Source organism: Protopterus annectens, chromosome 2.part1, assembly GCF_019279795.1.
Source record: "Protopterus annectens isolate FY-2018-M chromosome 2.part1, PAN1.0, whole genome shotgun sequence".
NCBI classification, from domain to species: domain Eukaryota; kingdom Metazoa; phylum Chordata; order Ceratodontiformes; family Protopteridae; genus Protopterus; species Protopterus annectens.
Genome location: NC_056729.1, coordinates 1,389,318,458 through 1,389,336,860, shown reverse-complemented (window position 1 = coordinate 1,389,336,860; position 18,403 = coordinate 1,389,318,458). Strand labels below are relative to the sequence as shown.

Here is an 18,403-nt window from a genome sequence, read left to right as displayed (position 1 = left end):
CTGAGCCGACACCTAAAGCTACAAAACCTATGTCTGCATCGGCTCCGGCTGGAGCCGATGAGTCTACAGCTTCTGTGGTTCCCTCGGCTCCGGCTGGAGCCGAGGTAGTAGAAATTCCCTTGTCGGCTCCGACCAGACCTTCGGAGCCGACATCTAGGAAGAGATCCAGGTCACCATCCCTTGGCTCCGTTCATTCGGCTCCAGCATCTCCTCTGCTGTCTGAACGGAGCCATAAATCTCACTCCTCTAGGTCATCGAGGCTGTCAGATCATGACCTCCAGAGGGTAGTGAGTCGACTTCTTAAGTCCGAGGCACTGGCCCAAATGCTCCAGAGCCCGACTCATCAGTCGATGCCTGCCCCTGTCCATCAATATATTCCTCCTCCGACTCCGTTGAGCTCGGAGCCAGGGCGTTTCGGAACCGAGACTGTGGCAGCGTCGGAGCCGATACAGGTGTCTTCGGCTCCGTCGTCGGCTCCGATTTCTTCTTTCGAGGATTCTCGGCGGACTTCCTGTCGGCTCCGAGGGGTGAGTGGCATCGGACCCTTGTCCGACCCGCTCTTCCTCGGAGCTTCGGCTGGTGAGTTCGGCTCCGACATCGCCTCGGAGCCATCACTGTCGGTGCCGAGGGAGGTTCTCAGCTTCTCGGGCGGGAACCTCTGGCTATGCCTGACAGGGGTGCGTTCGAGGTCATGCGGAGTGTGTTAGAGCCTGGCTCTACTCCACAGTCGGCTCCGTCCGCCCCTCCCTCTACGGTGCCTCAGGTCAAGTCGACTCACTCCCTCATCGCGGACCGCAGAGAGCCAGCTCCTCAGGAACCCCTGTGGGATTTCATCCTCTTCGAGGCCTCTCCTGATTTGGCAGAAGAGCCCCTCGGAAGAGGAAGTGTAAGAGGAAACACATTGACTCACCTGAGTCCATCACATCTGACACAGATTTAGATGATTCGAGGGTTCCCCCCGTTCCCCTTCTGAAGATGTCTCCTTTGCAGACATTCTCGAAATCCTCAAACAGAGGGGAAATTGGCCAGCCCTCAGCCCTTCGGAGGATGAATCTGTGTACCTTGAGGCGTTCAGCTCTCGTCCTTCCACCTCCTGGGTGTCTCCCCTTTGACCCCCTCATGCAGGTGGTAGCTAAAAAGGCATGGACGGCTCCTGATTCAGTGGACCCCACTCCCAGGAGACCCTCAAAATTCATAACGGCACCATCAGACAAACAGTTCTTGACAAAGGAGTTTCTGTGGATGCTATGGTGGTAGCTGCTGCCACTAAGAAGGAACTAGCTGATCCTTCAGTACCTGTCCATCCACCTAACAAGGAATCTAGGTCCATGGACAGGTACGGGAAGCGGATGTTCTCGTCAGCGACATTTACTATCGTTCGCTGAACTACCTGTGCCATTTCACTCGTCTTCAAAGGGACTTGATTAAAGAAGCGAGTGACATGTTGAAGGACCCTACAGCTGCAGGTTTTCAAGATAAGATGAACACGCAGCTGGCTACCCTTAACTCCATAGCCAACTCCTCCATGCGCCTCCTTTCTTACGCGGCTGATGGAGCGAGTAGGGCGCAGGGACAGGTGTGGCCTTACGTAGGCATGCCTGGATGCGGCTATGCAATTTTGCGGACCCCTTCAAGACGTCTTTCACGAACTCCCCGTTTGATGGATCATCTCTCTTTGGTCCTCAAGTGAAAGAAACCTTGACTAGGTGCGAGACTGATGGCAAGACTCTTTCTGCCGTCGGAGTCCGTTTTTCTACTCCTTCTAGGCCTTACCCCAAAGGCCAGAAAAGTGGGAAAATGTGGTTCCATAAACAATCTCAAGGGACTTCGCCTGGCGACAAAGTCGTTTCCCCGCCAGAGGCAGAGGCGGGAATAACAATGGTAGACGTCGCCCTCGAGGCAGGGGGGCTCCGCAGAACCAGGGCAATCGGGAAGCCTTCTCCTGATAAGCCCTTTCAGCATCCCTGAGGTGTTGCCCGACTGCCCACCTTCGGAGGCAGTCGGGGGAAGATTGTCACTGTACCCAGAAGCCTGGCTATCCCTGACTCAAGACAAATGGGTACAGTCCGTCATTTCCGAAGGCTATTCTATCCCCTTTCTTCGGATTCCAATCCAATCAAAAAAATCCCTTCCAGATGTTCCACCCGCTCAAAGGGATCTAGCGGTTTTGGAAATTTCAAAACTGCTTGCAAAAAGAGCAATTCAGCCAGTTCCAGCAGACCAGAAAGGATCCGGAATCTACTCAAGGTTCTTTTTAGTTCCAAAGAAAACAGGGGACTGGAGACCAATTTTGGATCTCAGTATCTTGAACAGATCAGTCAAGAAAACAAGATTTCGGATGGTCACGCTGCAATCCATCCTTCCCCTATTGGGAAAAGGCAACTGGATATGCTCTATAGACCTTCAGGATGCGTACTATCACATAAAATGAACAGACGCTCCAGAAGATTCCTCCGCTTCAGGCTGGGAACCAGTCATTTTCAGTTCAGGGCCCTGCCCTTTGGTCTCACCACTGCCCCGGTGTTTACCAAATGCATGGCAGTGGTAGCTTCTCACCTGAGGCGACAAGGATTCCAGGTGTTTCCATATTTGGACGACTGGCTCCTCACAGCTCCCACCAAGCATCTCCTTCTGATGGCCAGGGATTACACTTTTCGCATTTGTCAAAAGTTAGGCATTTCAATAAATTGCGAAAAGTCTGTTTTGTCGCCTTGTCGCTATTACTTTCATAGGCGCAAATCTAGACACAGTAGACATGTCTGCGAGACTAACACATCAGAGAATAACAGACATTCACAAACTGGTCTCACTCCTTTTCAACAACAACAGAATCAAAGCCAGGTTAGTTCTGAAAGTGTTGGGAATTATGGCGGCCATACCTCTGCTTCCATTAGCCAGATTCCACATGCGGATCCTTCAATGGATGCTCTTTACACAATGGTCATACCAGCAACTTCCAATGTCTCACACCATTATGATCACGCAGTGCAGAAATCATCTCATGTGGTGGATGTCTTCCCCTCAGCTCTTGTTGGGAAGACCCTTTGTTCCACCCTCCAGTTGCTACTCTGACAACGGATGCCTCCCTGATCGGGTGGGGGGCATTATCAGGGCAGGACGGTCCAGGGCACATGGCAACCAAACGAATGCCACTTGCACATAAATGTTCTGGAGATGAGAGCAGTGCTTTTAGCGTTGCAAGCCCTTCAAGACTCTCTTCCCTTGGGAACGATTGCAATCCAGACAGACAATATGTCTGTAGTGTGGTACATCAACAAACAAGGCGGAACCAGGTCATACCCCCTGTGTTGAGAAGCACTCAGATTGTGGCAATGGGCGATTTCTTCTCAGCGGTTTCTGATAGCAACGCACATCCCCGGGAAGTCCAATCAAATTGCGGACAAGTTGAGCAGAGCTATCCTCATGCCTCACGAGTGGTCTCTGAAAGACTATGTAGTGAGAGAAATTTTCCTCAAGTGGGGTCAGCCTTGCTGCGATCTTTTTGCTACTCCCCAAAACAGCAAGTGCAGAGAATATTTCACTCTATTCCCTTTACCAGGCCAACCCAGCAGAGGCGCTCTAGTCCAAGTTTGGCCCGGGGACTTCTGTATGCATTTCCTCCTTCCCACTAATCTCTCAAGTGATACAGAAAGCTATCGCTCAGAAGGCCTCATTGATCCTCATTGCTCCTTACTGGCCTCGACAGGTGTGGTTCCCCTTTCTACATCAATTTCTATTGGTGCGACCGTGGCATCTGGTCCTTCTTCCAGATCTTTTGATCCATCAGTCGGGTCAGTTTCATCGCTCCCTCCCTCTCTGAACCTCACTGCTTGGTTCCTCCAGTTCCAACCTTAGCCAGGCTTCCTCAATTATCTCACTCCGTTCGAGATATTTTGATAGCTTCCCATAAATCTTCCACTCGGAAGATTTATTTGAGTAAGTGGAAACGCTTCACTTATTGGGCTCAAGGAAGGGACATAGATCCTTTCACTGCTTCCATCCAAATAGTCCTTGATTTTCTAGCTGAACTCTTCCATGCAGGTTCATCTCCCTCTACTCTTAAAGTTCAATTGGCAGCTATTTCTAACTTTCATGTGGGTATTTCTGAATCTGCCTTAATGTCCCACAAGCTTTGCAAAGCATTTTTGAAAGGAGTTTTTCTTCTCAGACCTCCTATAAGAAATCCTCCTTCTCCTTGGGACCTAAATTTAGTTCTTGCTTATTTGATTCTTCCCCCTTTCGAACCTGCAGTCTCCTGTTCCTTAAAATTGCTATCATGGAAGACTCTCTTTCTGGTAGCTATTACTTCAGCTAGAAGAGTTTCAGAACTTCAAGCACTCAGCTGTCGACCTCCTTATCTATTGTTTCATAAGGACAGGGTATCCTTACTACGAACCCGTCCTTTTTGCCTAAGGTAGTCTCGACGTCAAATCTAAATCAAAGCATTGACCTCCCTGTCTTTTTTCCAGAATATTCCAATAGATCTGAACAAAAATTACACTGCCTGGATGTTCATCGTCAATTGAGGTACTATTTAGATAGAACAAAACAATTCAGAAAATCTGACCAACTGTTTGTCTCCTATGCGGAAGGCAGAAAGGGACTTTCAGTTTCAAAGGTATCATTATCCAGATGGCTAACATCTTTGATTTCCCTTGTATATGAAATTAGACACCAAAAGCTGCCTAATAAACCTAAGGCCCATTCCACCAGAGCTTTGGCTACTTCTTTAGCCTTCCAAGACAGACTGCCTATTGACACCATTTGTGCAGCGGCTACTTGGGCTACTCCTCACACTTTCATTTCTCATTATAAGTTGGATTTAGCTTCTAGGCATAGAGCTAACTTTGGTTCCACTGTTCTCAGGAGTCTGTTCCGTTAGGCCACCGGGACAAGGTGCTAGGGGGCGGTCCCATCCAGCAAGATGAAGCGAGATAGACAACTTAACATATAGAAGTTATGTTCTTACCATAACGTTCCATGTTAGTTGTCTTCTTCTCGCCTTCTTCTTGCGTCCCACCCTCCTTCCCCCTGGCCTGGACAGACCTAGAGGAGTTGTAATTGTGACCTCTCTTTCTACCACCTCTTTACTTAGGCATATGCTGTTTTGCATATTTCCTGAATCAGGATGTAGGTCACCCTTCTTCTCCCTGTTGTCAGAGGTGGACTCTGTTTTTAGTTATTCTGTTATATACTGTTACTATTATAAGCTGGGGTTAGCTTACAAACGAGATCTGAGGTAACTCTCGCCTAGCATTGTGGGATATAAGGGGAGCCTCGAGCCGGTGTCGAGCTTTTAGAGTGGCCGAGTCGGAGCCGAGGTCGGCTCCGAACCCATCCAGCAAGAAGAAGGCGAGAAGAAGACAACTAACATGGAACGTTATGGTAAGAACATAACTTCTATTTCAACCAGTTACAGCAGACCAACTAGGATCCGGAATCTACTCCAGGTTCTTTTTAGTTCCAAAGAAAACAGGGGACTGGAGACCAATTTTGGATCTCAGTATCTTGAACAAGTCAGTCAAGAAAACAAGATTTCGGATGGTCACGCTGCAGTCCATCCTCCCCCTATTGGGAAAGAGAAACTGGATGTGCTCTATAGACCTTCAGGATGCGTACTATCACATAAAAATGAACAGACGCTCCAGAAGATTCCTCCGCTTCAGGCTGGGAACCAGTCATTTTCAATTCAGGGCCCTGCCCTTTGGTCTCACCACTGCCCCCCCCGGTGTTTACCAAATGCATGGCAGTGGTAGCTTCTCACCTGAGACGTCAAGGATTCCAGGTGTTTCCATATTTGGACGACTGGCTCCTCACAGCTCCCACCAAGCATCTTCTTCTAATGGCCAGGGACTACACCTTTCGCATTTGTCAAAAGTTAGGCATTTCAATAAATTGCGAAAAGTCTGTTTTGTCAGCCTTGTCGTACTATTACCTTCATAGGCAAATCTAGACACAGTCAACATGTCTGAGACTAACACATCAGAGAATAGCAGACATACACAAACTGGTCTCGCTCCTCTTCAGCAGCAACAGAATCAAAGCCAGGTTAGTTCTGAAAGTGTTGGGGATTATGGCGGCTGCCATACCTCTGCTTCCATTAGCCAGATTCCACATGAGAATCCTTCAATGGATGCTCTTCACGCAATGGTCATACCAGCAGCTTCCGATGTCCCACACCATTATGATCACGCAAACATGCAGAAATCATCTTCTGTGGTGGATGTCTTCCCCTCAGCTCTTATTGGGAAGACCCTTTGTTCCTTCCCCTCCGGTTGCTACTCTGACAACGGACGCCTCCCTGATCGGGTGGGGGGGGCATTATCAGGGCAGAACTGTCCAGGGCACTTGGCAACCAGACGAATGCCACTTGCACATAAATGTTCTAGAGATGAGAGCAGTGCTTTTAGCGTTGCAAGCCCTTCAAGACTCTCTTCCCTTAGGAACGATAGCAATCCAGACGGACAATATGTCCGTAGTGTGGTATATCAACAAACAAGGCGGAACCAGGTCCTACCCCCTGTGTCGAGAAGCACTCAGACTGTGGCAATGGGCGATTTCTTCTCAGCGTTTTCTGATAGCAACTCACATCCCCGGGAAGTCCAATCAAATCGCGGACAAGTTGAGCAGAGCTATCCTCATGCCTCACGAGTGGTCTCTGAAAGACTCTGTTGTGAGAGAAATTTTTCTCAAGTGGGGTCAGCCTTGCTGCGACCTTTTTGCTACTCCCCAAAACAGCAAGTGCAGAGATTATTTCACCCTATTCCCTTTACCAGGCCAGCCCAGCAGAGACGCTGTAGTCCAAGTTTGGCCCCGGGGACTTCTGTATGCATTTCCTCCCTTCCCACTAATCTCTCAAGTGATACAGAAAGCTATCGCTCAGAAGGCCTCGTTGATCCTCATTGCTCCTTACTGGCCTCGACAGGTTTGGTTCCCCTTTCTACATCATTTTCTGTTCAGCGACCTTGGAATCTGGACCTAGTTCCAGATCTTTTGATCCATCAGTCGGGTCAGTTTCATCGCTCCCTTCCCTCTCTGAACCTCACTGCTTGGTTCCTCCAATTCCAACCTTAGCCAGGCTTCCTCAAATATCTCACTCTGTTCGAGATATTTTGATAGCTTCCCATAAATCTTCCACTAGAACGATTTATTTGAGTAAGTGGAAACGTTTCGCCTATTGGGCTCAAGGAAGAGACATAGATCCTTTCACTGCTTCCATCCAAATGGTCCTTGATTTTCTAGCTGAACTCTTCCATGCAGGTTCATCTCCTTCTACTCTTAAAGTTCAACTGGCAGCTATTTCTAACTTTTATGTGGGCATTTCAGAGTCTGCCATAATGTCCCACAAGCTTTGCAAAGCCTTTTTGAAAGGAGTTTTTCTTCTCAGACCTCCTATAAGAAATCCTCCTCCTCCTTGGGACCTAAATTTAGTTCTTAGTTCTTTGATTCTTCCCCCTTTCGAACCTGCAGCCTCCTGTTCTTTAAAATTGCTATCATGGAAGACTCTCTTTCTGGTAGCTATTACTTCAGCTAGAAGAGTTTCAGAACTTCATGCACTCAGCTGTCGACCTCCTTATCTGTTGTTCCATAAGGACAGGGTATCTCTACGAACCAACCCGTCCTTTTTACCTAAGATAGCCTCGGCGTCTAACCTAAATCAAAGCATTGACCTCCCTGTGTTTTTTCCAGAATATGTTAATAGGTCTGAACAAAAATTGCATTGGCTAGATGTTCATCGTCAGTTAAGGTACTATTTGGATAGAACCAAACAATTCAGAAAATCTGACCAGCTGTTTGTCTCCTATGCAGAAGGCAGAAAGGGACTTTCAGTTTCAAAGGTATCATTATCTAGATGGCTAACATCTCTGATTTCCCTTGTTTATGAAATTAGACACCAAAAGCTGCCTAACAAACCTAAAGCCCATTCCACCAGAGCTTTGGCTACTTCTATAGCCTTCCAAGACAGACTGCCTATTGACACCATTTGTGCAGCGGCTACTTGGGCTACTCCTCATACTTTCATTTCTCATTATAAGTTGGATTTAGCTTCTAGGCATAGAGCTAACTTTGGTTCCACTGTTCTCAAGAGTCTGTTCCGTTAGGCCACCGGGACAAGGTGCTAGGGGCGGTCCCATCCAGCAAGAATGAAGGCGAGATAGACAACTTAACATATAGAAGTTATGTTCTTACCATAACGTTCCATGTTAGTTGTCTTCTTCTCGCCTTCTTTCTTGCGTCCCACCCTCCTTCCCCCTGGCCTGGACAGACCTAGAGGAGTTTGATTGTGACCTCTCTTTCTACCACCTCTTTGCGATAGGTATATGCTCTGCTGTGCATATTTCCTAGAGTCAGGCTTAGGTCACCCTTTCTCTTCCCCTTGTTTTAGAGGTGGAAAGTTTCCAGTATTCCTGGTTGTAATTTTAGCTGGGCCTAGCTCACAAACGAGATCTGAGGTAATTCACGCCTAGCATTGTGGGATATAGGGGCAGCCTCGAGCCGGTGGAACCAACTCTCGAGCTTTTAGAGTGGCCGAGTCGGAGCCGAGGTCGGCTCCGAACCCATCCAGCAAGAAAGAAGGCGAGAAGAAGACAACTAACATGGAACGTTATGGTAAGAACATAACTTCTATTTAACTTCGGCTAGGAGGGTTTCTGAGCTTCAGGCCTTGTCTGCCATGCCCCTTTACTTGATCTTCCTTAAGGACAGGGTTTCTGTCCGCACAAACCTTTCTTTCTTACCAAAAGTGGCTTATGAATCAAACAACAATCAAACAATTAACCTGCCTGTTTTCTTTCCAAATTTTCAGAACAAGGGTGAATATAAACTGCATTTGCTAGATGTTCATAGACAACTTCATAGGTTCATAGGTAGGTACTAGGCTATTGGCCCTAGGGCCTATATAAGCCTAGCCAAACGGTACCCTGGCTTTTGCCACCCAAGAAAATTATTTTCCTGTGCCCCTGTCAAGCAGAGCCACAGAAGTGACCCCTGGGGTGAATTTCATATCTCCCACCCAATCATCAAGATTTTTCTTGAAGAGTGCTAATGAGGAGCTTTGTTGGATATAGATAGATAGTTTGTTCCAGAGTATGGGAAGTCTCTGAGACAGGAATCTATCCCTCCAGCATGTTCTGTTTATTGTGGTGACAAGGTTTAGGTCCCTAGAGCGTGTAGTTCGGAGGGATTGGGATTTCTTTACGTGGAGCATGTCCAACAGCTCTGGGTTTGACATAGCTTTGTATGTTAGGCAGAGATCGCCTCTGAGTAGGCGATATGCGACAGAGTAAAGCTGGAGTTTTTTGAGAAGGTCTGCGTAGGGCATCTGTTTGAGGCCGGTAATCCTCTTTGTGAGGTATTTCTGTGGCCTTTCCAGTTGTTGTAGATGTCTTGTGAGGTACATACCAAAAGGGGCGTTGTACTCTATAATGGGTCTAATGAGTGATGAGTAGAGGGGAACAATGACCTCTTTTTTCCTGGATGAGAAACCTTTTGTGATGAGGTGTGCCATGTAGAAGGATTTCCTGACTACTGTAGCAATGTGATTATCAAAGGAGAGACTACTGTCTACCTGTGTCCCAAGGTCTCTTATCACACTTTCGGTGTTAAGTAGACTACCGTTTATGTGGTAGTTCATGGGTACAGAGTTTTTACCAAAAGGGATGACAATGCAATTTTTGGCATTGAGCTTGAGGCCATGGCTTTGACACCAGGCATCTGTCTCAGTGAGGCCCTTTTGTAGGATGTCCACATCGCTAGGAGATTTGATTATGGCTCCTAGTTTGCAGTCATCTGTGAACTTTGTTAGCCAAAGACCTTCTGTGTTAGCCTATACTTCAGAGAAGTAGATACCAAACAGGAGAGGACCTAGGACTGAACCCTGTGGTACTTCACTTGTCACTGGTCTGAAGTTGGATTTAGAGTCTGCTACTTTCACAGTGTGGGTTCAGTCAGTGAGCCAGTTGGCAACCCATCTTGTGACATAGGGATTTATACCTAATTTAGTGAGTTTGTCTATAATTCCAGACTGGTGGATGGTGTTGAAAGCCTTGGCGAGATCTAGATAGGCTGTGTGTACCACCTTACCCTCATCTACAGCTTTGGTGACCGCTTCAAAGAAGTCTATCAAGTTTAGGAGACATGAGCTGCCTTTTACAAACCCGAACTGGGTAGGGTCCAGAGTTTGGAGATTACCAATATCATTGTTTATAAGTTCCATGATGATACGCTTCATAGCCCTGCAGACCAGGCTCGTCAGGCTAATGGGGCAGTAGTTCCCGGGGTCTGTGGTGGCTCCCCCTTTGTGGAGTGGGATAACCGTTGCTGTGCGCCATTCAGTGGGCACAAAGCCTAAGGTGAGGCTATGATTTGCACAGAACAAAGCCCTTCTGTAAGTCTGACCAGTTATTTGTGTCCTTTATGGATTACGCTATGTATTTTGCAAATTTACAAAGAAAAAGGTTTGTCTCCACCTGGTCCGGTTAAAGCTCATTCTACCAGATCTATGGCGACATCTGTTGCTTTCTGGTCTAGGGTGTCATTGGATGACATTTGTGCGGCAGCAACTTGGGCTAAGTCACATACCTTCATTTCTCATTATAAGTTGGATTTAATCTCCAGATGGAGAGCATCCTTTGGTTCTCCGGTGCTCAGGAATATCCTTCCATGAGGGCCTCCCAGGGGCTTGATTAGCTGGGGACTTTGTCCCACAGGTTGAAGATAAAATGAAGTTAACTACTTCAGATAAAGAAGTTATGTACTCACCATAAAGTTCCATCTAAGTAGTTATACTTCATTTTTTTGCAGCCGTCCCACCCTCCTTCCCCCAAACCTTCTCATGTTATGATCATGTATGGTTTCTTCTAGTTTGAGTTGTTGATTAGTTTGGGTTGCAGCAAACTCGATCTGAGGGAAGGCAGGAGATGGTGGTGTGTTATGGGCAAGGGGGAGGAGCTTAGAGCTCGGAGCAGATGCTTGTAAAGTTGCCGGCTCGGATCTGATATGAATGCGAATACCGACAGGTTGCAGAAAAATGAAGTATAACTACTCAGATGGAACATTATGGTGAGTACATAACTTATTTTTTCTTTTCTTTTGGAAATAGCCAGGAACATTTATCACAAGATTCCTAACAGATTGGATCTACTCACTCAAGACAAGGAATGTTTGATATACCCCAACCCTAAAAAACTAATACTGACTGCCTAGATGATAAAAGCTTATTACATTTTAGGCATCTTTTTTCTGATGACATGCAGCAGGTATTTAAGGAGGCAAGTATATACGTTACAAGAAAGTCATATGTTAGTAAATTAAAAATATTTTGTAGTTGGTGCCAAGAAAAGAACCAGCACTCATTCAGGTCTAGAGTTTCTCTAGTTCTATATTATTTCTGTGAACTACTGTCCTGTGGTCTGTCTTACTCTTCAGTCAAGGTTCATTTGTCAGCCATTTCAGCATGTGTTCCCATGTATCCCCCTCTTTTAATGAAGTCTCATGTAAAAATGTTTTTGAAAGGGGTGTTGCATGTGAAGCCACCTAGAAACAAGTGTCTCCTCCTTGGGACCTTAATTTTGTGTTAGAAAAACTAGCTCTCTCTCCATTTGAACCAGCTCATCAGCTACCTTGAGGATCTTCATGAAAATAGTGTTATTAATTGTTCTGACTTCTATAAAAAAGAGTATTTGAGTGGAAAGCTCTTATGGTGGGTTGTCCTTATCTCATTTTTTTGAGAACTAGTCCTTCATTTATCCCTAAAGTGGTATGCAAGTTTACTCTTAAGGCATGCTGTTCATCTCCCTAGCTTCTTTTCTCTCTATCTCCATGTCTTCTTTCCAGAACTTAAAAATGAAGTGGATGCCAACAGACAGCTCTGGTACTATCTTGACAGAACAAAATCTTTCAGGAACTCTGATCAATTGATCATTTCTTGTCAAGGTAAGAAAAAAGGACAACTTGTGTCAGGTCAGATTATTTCCAAATGGTTTTCTCATGCTATTATTTATTTATTTATTTTACATTTGTTTACCGGGAAGGTCCGACTGGACAGAGCTGTCCGTTTTCAGCGTAGGCACATTCAGTTATAAAAATATAGCAGACAATAACATATAATTGCATAAGATATTTACATAAGCATAGTGGTTTAGACATACAATTAAAGGTATAGAAGGTAATAACATTTGATTGTTGGTCATACAGTATGTTTAGTAGAGATAATCTTGAAGATGTACTGAAGATAAGACACGAAAGGAAAAACTAAAAAAGGAGGAGAAAATAGACAAGTTCATATGAGGTGCATTGACATTTTAAGGGAAAGCTCTTCAACTTAGTCTAGGGGAGAGTTAGTGGGTATAGATGTGGCTGTAGGGAGTTTCATGTGATAACATATAGTGCATCTGTGGGAGTTTTAAAGAGGTTGGATAGTGGGTAGGGGAAAGGAGTTAGAATATGTCAGCCAGGTGCTAGGCAGTTGCATGTCCAGGAGTTGTTTAGGTGGGAAATAAGCTGTTTTTTGAAGATGGTTTTATTAGGTTGCACCCTGATTTGTAGTGGTAGGGAGTTCCAAGTCTTGGCAATGTTGCTAGAATACAGGGAGTCACCAGAGCTGTAATGCCTTTTGGAGATTGCGATTAGTGCCTTGTTAGTGGATCTAAGTTATTGGTTATTGGAGTAGAGGATGATCAGGTCTTGTAAAGCTGGAGTTTTAACAGGTTGGTACAGTATTTGGTGAGGTAGAATAAGTTGATTTAGAGCTAAGGTGTTAGGGAGTTCAAGCCAGGAAAGCTGTTTAAGGCCCTGACAGTGGTGGGTGCGGTAGGAGGAGTTTGTGGCGAATTTTGCTATTTTGTTGTAGCATACTGGTAGCTTGTTTAAATCGCTCTTGTGTAGATTAATTAGGGCAGGAGAAGCCTACAGTATGGTAGAGAGAAGATGGGTATGAGCTAGGGTAACTTTACTGTTGCTGATTAGGAAGTTTTTACATCTGTAAAGAGTACCTAGTTTTTTGTTGATTTTGGTTATTGTATGAGCTATGTGTTTGTCAGATTTCATAATATTGTCAATAATGAACCCTAGTAATTTGTTTTGTGTGACGGGGGAGATAGGGGTATTATCTAATGTAGAAATAAACGGAGGAGTAGGTGCTGCTGCTTTGGAAGAATGAAAGCGCATAAGTTGGGTCTTTTTAGGATTTAGTATTAGCTGGGAGTTTGTTAACCAGGTTTTGATGGATGTAAAGGCTTCTTGGGTCTTGGTTTGAAGTTGTTGGAGGGTGGGGGCAGAGCAAATTAAGGTGGAGTCATCAGCGTATTGAACCAGGTTTGCTAGAGGGGTGGCTTTGTGAAGATTATTTGTAAATATAGTGAAAAGTAGGGGTCCTAGGATGGATCCTTGGGGTACTCCTAGTTTTACAGGAAGTAGGGGGAAGGGAGTTTTTCCACTGAACAGCTTGTTGGCGTTGGGAGAAATAGTCCAGACACCATAATAGAGTGGGGGTAGTTAGTTTTAATTCTGAGAATGATGTTATTAGTTTTGTATGGGAGACTGTATCAAACGCCTTTGATAAGTCAAGGAAAACTGCAGACACTAGTTGGCCGTTGTTGCATTGCATATTTACTAGGTTACTAAAATGGATGAGTGCAATGGTAGTGCTATGGTTGGGGCGGAATCAGTGTTGAGTTTGGGGAAGAAGATTGTTGGAGAGGAGATGTGTTAGGACCTGGGTGTGGATACATTTTTCCATTATTTTAGCCAGTGGGGAAAGTATAGCTATAGGGCGGTAGTTTGTTAGGTCAGTGGAGTTGCCCCTTTTGTGAATTGGTATAATATAGGATATCTTCCAGAGAAGTGGCACCTTTTGTTCTGAGATTGATCTGTTAATGATTATAAAGACTGGGTAGGAAATGGCTTTGGTGGTTATTTGTAGGAATTTGGCAGGTAGTTTGTCTACTGTTAAGGTGGTGGGTTTAAGTTTGGTTAGGTATCTATAGATTGTGTAAGTTGGTACAGGTTGAAGGGTGAAGGAGTCAGTGTTATTTGATGGGTTATATAGTATAGTGGGGGTTGAAGAGTGTGGGTCTGTTGACAGCTGTAATATAGAGTTGGTAAAGAACTCATTAAATTGGGTGGCTGTGTTTATAGAGGCGGTGTCTATATTTGGATGAGGAGTTGGTGATTTACCTGGTTGGAGAATATATAGCGGACCAGAGCTTTTGTGGGGTGGTATTATGCTATTACATTTGGTTATACCAACCACAATAGAATAATTCCATGTAGGATCAAGGGCTTTGGCTTCAGTTGTGGCTTTTTGGAAAGGATTGTATTCTAGATGGAGCAACATGGTCCTCAATGCACATTTTTACAATCCAGTTAACAACTGGATTCCTTTTGCAGGTCTAGGACTGGTTTTGCTAGGATCATTTTGCAGAGTCTCTGGGACCCCCATCCTTCATCCTATTCAGCCTAAGCTATGGTAGTCTGCCTGTATAGTTAAGGCTGCTGCAACAGTGATGCTTAAAGTGAACACAGTGCAGTTGTGTGAGTAAACTTACCGTAACAGTAGATGTTTGAATGATCACTATTGCAGCAGCTGCTGCCTCCCTAAAGCCTCCTTATTTTTGTAGGTCTTTTATGCCAGGATGTGGTCCTTTATTTTTATAGCGTTGTTATTGTCAAGACTTAGTCTCCCTCTGTCTGTTGACATGAAAACACTGAAGGGCTTGGCACCCACACCTGACTTTTTAGTCAGCTCAGTTCAAGCTAACTTACAGTGTAGACGCATGTAAGCTTCCCTGAAGGCTTTGGAAGCTGGTCATTTGTTATATCCTTAGCAGGATATAACCCAAATGGCTAAGGCTACTGCATGAGTGATCATTCAAACATCTGGTGTTATAATACCTTTCCTTAAACAACTGTTCTTGCTCTCTTCTTTTCAGTTTATCCAAAGGCAATTACTACAGGCTTCCTCACAGACTGGGTTTGCTTACACAAGACAGGGATTGTTTGTTACACACCAGCCTGAAAACTTGTCAACTCACTGCCTGGATGATGAAATGCTGATACCTTTTAGACTCCTTTTTTTTTCTAAGGATGTGCAGCAGGTACTAAAAGAGGTGAAAAACCTGCTATTAGAAAATCATATACTTGCAAGTTAAAAAGATTTTCCAGTTGGTGCCAGTCCAAGGACCAGGATCCTCTTCAGACCCAGCTGCCTCTGGTTCTTGATTGTGTGAGTTACTGTCCTCTCTGGCCTTTCTTATTCCTCTGTCAAGGTTCATTTATCAGATATTTTTGTTTGTCTACCCTTAAATCTCCCCTTTCTAACCATCCTCAGTTAAAACAGCTTTTGAAGGAGGTGTTGCATGTATGTCCACATAGAAACAGGTGACTCCTTCTTGGGATCTTAACTTCATGCTTCGAAAGCTTACTCTTTCCCCATTTGAAACAGATCATCAGGCTCAACTGAGGTTCTTAACATGGAAGACTGTTATACTCATTGCTCTAACCTTTGGTAGGGGATTATATGAGTTACTATCTCTTAGGATTAGTCAACCCTAATTCATTTCTAAGTACAAGGTTTATTTGATACCGAATATTTTTTTACGTGTAAACTGGTCTCAGAGTTTATCTTAAACCAAACTGTTAATCTTTCTGCCTTTTTTCCTGAACCAAAGAACAAGAGGAAAAGGTTTTTCACACACACTGCATGTCCACAGGCATCTCAAATACTACCTAGGCAAAACTCATTTATTCAAGAAAGGAGATCAGTTGTTTGTCTCCTGTGAAGGTAAGAACAAAGGACAAGTATCAAAGTAGACTGCCTTCATATTGTTGTCTCATGCTGTTGCCTTTTGTTATACTTACTGTAAATAGCCAGTTCCAGGCATGGTTAAGGCCCATTCCATAATGGATGTGGCTTCTTTGGTGACTTTCCGGAAAGGGGTGGACTTTAGAAGTATTCCTGAGTCAACATTTTGGTCCTCTGTACATACTTTTACAGAACACTAGAAACTGGATTCCTTTCCCATGACCAAAACAGGCTTTGGTAGGACCATTCTTCAAGAGCTTTTCAATTCTTGGTTTATTTTTTCCTCCTTCCGTCTTAGTTTCTAAGTAGTGATAATCGACTCGTATAGCTTAGGCTACTTCAGCAGTCTTCTAAATGTTGAACATGGCATAGTTGTGCAAATAAATGTACCATGTATAGTTGCATAGTTAATGTCTTGGTGCCAACGGTTTATTAGGCCTTTAATATAACAGTCTCTTGCATATTGTATAAATATTTGATCTATTGTTTTTTCTTCTGTCCATTTCTTAATGGATGGGTCTTGTGATCCGATTTGGATCTGACTTTTTCCTCTTTCAAGCTTTGGATCCAGTGCTCAGGCTTCTCGTCTTACCCATAATCCTTGTTAACTCAGATGTTGTTAAGCTCAGACATGGTCATTGGTGCTCAGTTTTTTTTTTTCTTTTTTTTTTTTGGTAAAAGATATGTGCATTTTATTTTTACTTATTTTCCCTGTTCTCTGCCTTCTTTTGTCTGATTTAGTAATGCTTTCTAAAAGTCTGTCCCCTTGTATATATGTATATTCAACAAAATCAAAGACTTCTGTCCAGGTTCTCTTTCCAACTCTCTGATGCCTTCAGGGTTAGTCCTCTGTTACATTCTTATCTCCATTTCCCTCTGTTGGGACCTATAGTTTTCACTTTCTTTATCTGATGTTTCTTCTTAGGCATGTTAGAAAAATCCTTGGGTCTCAAAAAGTCCATGGCCTGTGGCTGCAAGCTACTAAATTCAGATGCTCACTCGAAGTGTGTATATCGCCTAGGGGCTGCACATTTGGATTCTCAGGGCAGTATCTGTGAAGCTTTTGGGCAATTGCAGTAGTGGAAAACCGTAACAAGTTGGTTTTGAAAAGTCTTCTCTCAGCCACCACAGGAAAACATACCCGTTCTATTTCCTGTTGGCCTTCTGTTTCTTCTTCACATCTTAAGAAACCAGCTGATCCTGGCAGACCTGAAAAGCCTATAGATAAAGAAAAAGAGAAAGAAAAGGAAAAGTCTTAAATCCAAGAAGAGATCTCCGGAGAATTCTCCTTCTTCGTATCCAGCTCCTAGACAGACAAAACTTTCAGATCCAATTTTGCCTTCGAAACTAAACCTTATCAGAGCGGGTACTCCCCTCTCCTCAAGCCTCAATTTTCCCTGGGGCTGATGTCACCAAGTTTGAGGTCTCTGATCATTCAAGCAAGATCCTTCCAGTAGATCTCTGGTCCTTCTTCCTCGACCTTATGCCTCCCTTCAGCCAGGCCCTCCAGTAGTATTATCAGACAGGATGTGGATGGGATGATGAGGATATTCCTTCAGATCCATTTACAGCTGGGGGGCCCCTCCAAATTCAAGGCTCCACTAGATCCAGAGGGCCTGCTTCTTCACCCTACTAAGTGATAGCTCCTCCTCTGATCTGGCCACAAGGATCAAAGCAGCTGGATCTGAGGTCACTCTGGGGTATGTCTTCCTCAGAGCTGAAGACTTGGTCATTTTCGATTCTGTTGGTTTCTTTGATGCAACCAGCTCTGACCTTCTCGGGACCATCTGGATAGCAGGGCTGGGAAGTTGGCACCAGCTCTAAAGGGGTTGGTTTGGAGTTGAGGCTTTCAGATCCATTTCTCCCTCTTGTAGTTTTGACATTGGATAGCTCAGCTCCAGTGTCAGCTTTGTGTCAGAGTTGAGTAGTTTCTTAGGTCGAGCCTCCACCAGGGACTTTGGCTTTGGACATTGGACCGCTCAACTCCAATGTCAGCTTTGTGTCCAAGTTAAGCAGTTTTTGGGTTGAGCCTCTGCTAGGGACTTTCAAGAGTGCTGTTCAAGACTGGAGATGGGACTTCCTTCTCGAACTCTGACCAAGCCTTCCACTGCAGCATTCCTCTGGTCCTGAGTCTGCTCATCTTGTCAGGACAGCCAGCTTCCAAAAGTCTTGGGCAAGCCTTCACTGAGGAGCCCCCATTGGCTTCTGAGTCCTCTACAGAACATCCCACCAAAGACATGCATAGGAAGCCCAAGTGTAAAAAGAGACGCATTGATTCCCCCTGGAATCTCTGACAGAAGACACTGACTATGTCACATTCAGAGAAATCATGGAACTGCTCAGACAGAAAGGGGGTGGTTCATTGAAGCACCTTCCACAGAGGAGTGGAACTAGTGGAAGAGAATTCCACTGTCCATCCACCAAAGATTTTATATAGCCCACCTAATCATGAAGGGATTCACATCTAGATCAGGGGAGGTCATCGTGCTTCTTTACTCATCCCTCATCAGGCCCATAATTGAGTACAATGCCTCTTTTGGGATGTACCTTACCAGACATCTGCAGCAACTGGAAAGACCCCAAAAGTACCTCACCAAGAGG

General features: G+C 44.8%; 1 protein-coding gene across 3 annotated transcripts in view; it reads left to right on the top strand.

Annotated features, from left to right (window-relative positions):
- MAPRE3 (microtubule associated protein RP/EB family member 3) overlaps nucleotides 1-18,403 on the top strand; it is a 1,644,409-nt gene that overhangs the window by 907,788 nt on the left and 718,218 nt on the right. For 2 of the 3 annotated variants that reach the window (XM_044062866.1, XM_044062867.1), the window contains one exon: nucleotides 11,836-11,934. The exons of the other annotated variant lie outside the window; for it this stretch is intronic. In XM_044062866.1, coding sequence (XP_043918801.1) covers nucleotides 11,836-11,934 — 99 coding nt within the window. The remainder of the gene's footprint in view (nucleotides 1-11,835; nucleotides 11,935-18,403) is intronic. 3 annotated transcript variants of the gene reach the window in all.